This window comes from Sinocyclocheilus anshuiensis, unplaced genomic scaffold, assembly GCF_001515605.1.
Source record: "Sinocyclocheilus anshuiensis isolate Anshui unplaced genomic scaffold, SAMN03320099.WGS_v1.1 scaffold9639, whole genome shotgun sequence".
Classification (NCBI taxonomy): Eukaryota; Metazoa; Chordata; class Actinopteri; order Cypriniformes; family Cyprinidae; genus Sinocyclocheilus; species Sinocyclocheilus anshuiensis.
The window spans coordinates 16,068-19,543 of NW_015540472.1; the positions used below are offsets into that span (position 1 = coordinate 16,068).

At 41.9% G+C, this 3,476-nt stretch overlaps 1 protein-coding gene across 1 annotated transcript in view; it reads left to right on the forward strand.

Moving 5' to 3' along the window:
• The window catches only part of LOC107687332 (uncharacterized), a 4,139-nt gene extending 1,533 nt beyond the window's left edge, over nt 1-2,606 (forward strand). Inside the window, exons 2-8 of the mRNA XM_016484612.1 lie at nt 48-254; nt 368-669; nt 1,031-1,120; nt 1,229-1,396; nt 1,496-1,788; nt 1,903-2,250; nt 2,324-2,606. Of these exons, the coding sequence (XP_016340098.1) occupies nt 48-254; nt 368-669; nt 1,031-1,120; nt 1,229-1,396; nt 1,496-1,788; nt 1,903-2,250; nt 2,324-2,606 (1,691 nt within the window). The remainder of the gene's footprint in view (nt 1-47; nt 255-367; nt 670-1,030; nt 1,121-1,228; nt 1,397-1,495; nt 1,789-1,902; nt 2,251-2,323) is intronic.
• Nucleotides 2,607-3,476: the final 870 nt, after the last annotated feature.

Below are 3,476 nucleotides of genomic sequence, written 5' to 3' on the forward strand. Positions count from 1 at the left end.
ACAATAAGTTAATCTAACAATATTGTTCATAATTGTACTATCTTAAGGAACCAGTGCCAACAGCCTGAATTTCCAGCTGTACCTCCTTGAGGGCCTTTACAGATGGAACCAGGACCGTGAAGCTGCATCTCTGGCAGTCGGGGATCCATCACTGCTTAGCTACTCAGGTGACCTTGTTCACTGTGTCAACTACAGTGTCAAGGTGCTTGGAAGGAAGCTTGTCCCCTCTTTTCAGCCACCTGCTGTTTACACTGGTTAGTTTAAGCTTTCCATCAGGAGGCTATTTTCTATATCAATAAAATAGAATGATCTTATGAATTTTCTGAAAAGTAAATTTTCCTCTATTCTATTTTCTTGTCTGTCCCAGGGGAGCTAATAGGTATAGATTACCTATACCGCCAGACAGGGAGGGCCTTGCAGGATGTCCAACCTGACTCAGAGGAGACTGAGCAGATGCTGGAAGATGTAGGCACAGAGGAAGAGTTGGAAGATGAGGGCTTTGAAGATTCTGGTTTGGACCCAACCGTTGGGCTACTGGACCCATCCTCTGGTCCATCACCTGCCACCACCAGCTCAGCCGTCATTCCAACTCCCACCTCTCTCCAGACCACTGCACGACCTTCAGGGCCTGCATCTGATATCACTACAGCTGCACTTGAGCAACAACTGGTAATTATGCCTGTCACATTTTTATTTTTATTTTTTTTATTATACTGTGTCAGTGGACTTCCCAGTTGCTCTGGATAATTTAGACATATTGTACTATAATAATAATTATTATTGTGTAATAATATTAATCATCATCATTACTGTATAATAATAATTAGAAAATGTATTTGTATATCACTTTTCAAAAACACATTTTCAAATCACAAAAAAATACACAATGCAATCATGAAATAGACAGAGATGAAAGACAATGACAAAAATCTAAAGAATACATAAATGAATAAAAGCATAATTTAAAAGATAAGCTCTAATTAAAATCCATTTTATAAAACTGTTTTTAAAAGAGTATTATATTTTCCAGATTGGGCATGCTTGTCCCTGCTCTGCTGCTGCTAGTCCCTCTTCACTGCCATCACCCATCACCCCTGCAGCAGCACCACAACAACAACTGGCAAGTCTTTTGTGACATGTTGGATCAGTGGTGTTATTGTCTTGCTTGTAATTGTATTATTTTGATGTTTATTTCATTAGTATTATTTTTTATTATTAAATTTAACAGGTTGCAAATGAGCAGACCACTGCACCCTCTGGCCCAACAGCTGTCCCCACCAGCCTAGCCTCTGCTCCTCCTTACATTTCCATCGTCTCAGCCTCTCTTGCCACTACTCCAACTACAGGTCCCTCTGGGCCACCTGCCATGACTCCTGCAGCACCACAGCAACAGCTGGTAGGTCTTTTGTGACATGTAAACAGTGTGAAAGATGTGCTATTTTTCTGCCTGTGATATTGTTTTTATTTTATTTTTATATATTCATATATTTGCCAGGCTGTGGATGAGCGCAATATCCCAGGGATGGACAGAGTGGACAGCCTGGCACAGTACTTGGTGGGACTGAGGAATGAAACTGGACAAACACTTAACTCCCAGCAGGCCAGTACCGTCATAGCTCTGTGGCAGAACCTTCTACCATATGACCAGCAGCGTGTGGCGTACTCTGCACGGCACCAGTCGCGTCTGACAACAGGACGCTTCAGGTGCTCTAAAAAGAAACCTGAATTTACGCCAGGTGTGGAGAGCATGTCACGTTGCGTCCTAGGATCTACAGGATCCCCTGCCCAGTGGCCAGATTGCTGTCGTCTGGTAGAGTGCATTTTTGTAAAACTCTGTGACATCCATAAAAGTCCAAAAAAACAGGGTAAATATGCACTGACTAGATGGACTCTAATTCTCAGAGACTACAGCAAGATCAGACAGCTGGTCCTGGGTAATGGTGCAGTCATGCAGAGCTCTACTCTGCAGTTGTTTGATGTTAATCAAACAACTCTTATTCAGTGGCACAACAAGCGACTGAAGAGGCAGGAATGTAATATTCTGCTGCAAGGGGTCAACTTGCCTGCCTCCATTCCTGTTGCTCCTGTACCTCTCCCACCAGTACAGGTACGCCCCACTGCTGCACCACCACGGCCTGGACCACAACATCACTACCACTTGCCTCAAAGTACAGCAGGACAAGCAGTGGACAAGAGGAAGACTGCAGCTCCGGCCCAACACACCCATTCTCTGCAGTCTGCCTGCCCAAGGTTGCCAGCTCAGAGGCTATTGTTCCCTCAGCAGACATCTCCACCTACCCGCCCCTTTGTCTACTGTTTCCAGCCCCAACCCTACCAGTAGCCCACTTGTGTATGTGTTTTCGGCCCCACAAGTCAATGCATACAAACGGATTGCTCCTGTTGGCCCCCTTTCCTCCCCACCACCTGCCCGGAGGCCTTACAATCGGAAAGTTGACAAAAATAAATGTAGTCAGTGCCAACAGCCCCGGAACAAAGAAAGTGGCCACAGCCAGTATTATGGGTACATATACTGTCCCCAAAATGCTGGTATTCCACTTGACCAGTGGATGGAGGAGATGCGGAAGAAGAGGGCAGATAAGAAATAGATTGGTTTGTCTTTAAGTCAAGACAAACCAATCTGTCCTTCTTCAATTTCTTTGTATCTGTGATATGCTTACTGTGTGTGTGAGAGAGAGAGAGAGAGAGAGAGAGATAATTAAGATGTATGTTTTGTAATAAATTTTTAATATATTTAAACAGCAAGGCCTTTATCTTTATTTATTTAACAGTCACTCAGAGAAAACAAGTACAAACTTTCAATTCTAATTCCTTTCATTTTTAAAGGATTAATTGAAGTATATAAAGTATTAATGAATTGGGTATTTTTTCTCAAGCCATGTAAAACACATACATACATACATACAAACAATACATATGAATACTTTTTATAAATTTTTGTCAAAACAAAACATACATGTGTAGGTGTCCGCTAGTGCAACTAATTGATAGAAATGTTTCTTGCATTGCTATGTAAATTAGGTTAATTATTATCTATATCATTGTTACATAAGTATGTTCACTTATGTACACTAAGTACATATATTTGACTGTATGACATTCGTAATAAGCCATTGTCCTATTTGTATCAATTAATAAGTGATTAATTAAATGATTCGTAATATTTCAGTTAGAGTTTTTGGTTAGAGATGCCTGCTCCAGTCGGGGATCGAACCGGCAACCTTTGGATCCACAGCGCCCCATGCAATATTACAGCAAAGTGTTATCTATGGACATATTTCTCAAACTAATAATGTAATATATGTGTCCTGTAGCTTCTGACGGGCAGCAGAGTCAATATTAACTCCCATTTCACTTCATTTTCTCTCAATTTCTCAATTTTTCTCTCTTTTCCTCCTCCCTCCCCCGTACAGACTATTGTTCCCCAGCTTTGCCTGCTCCAGTCGAGGATCGAACCG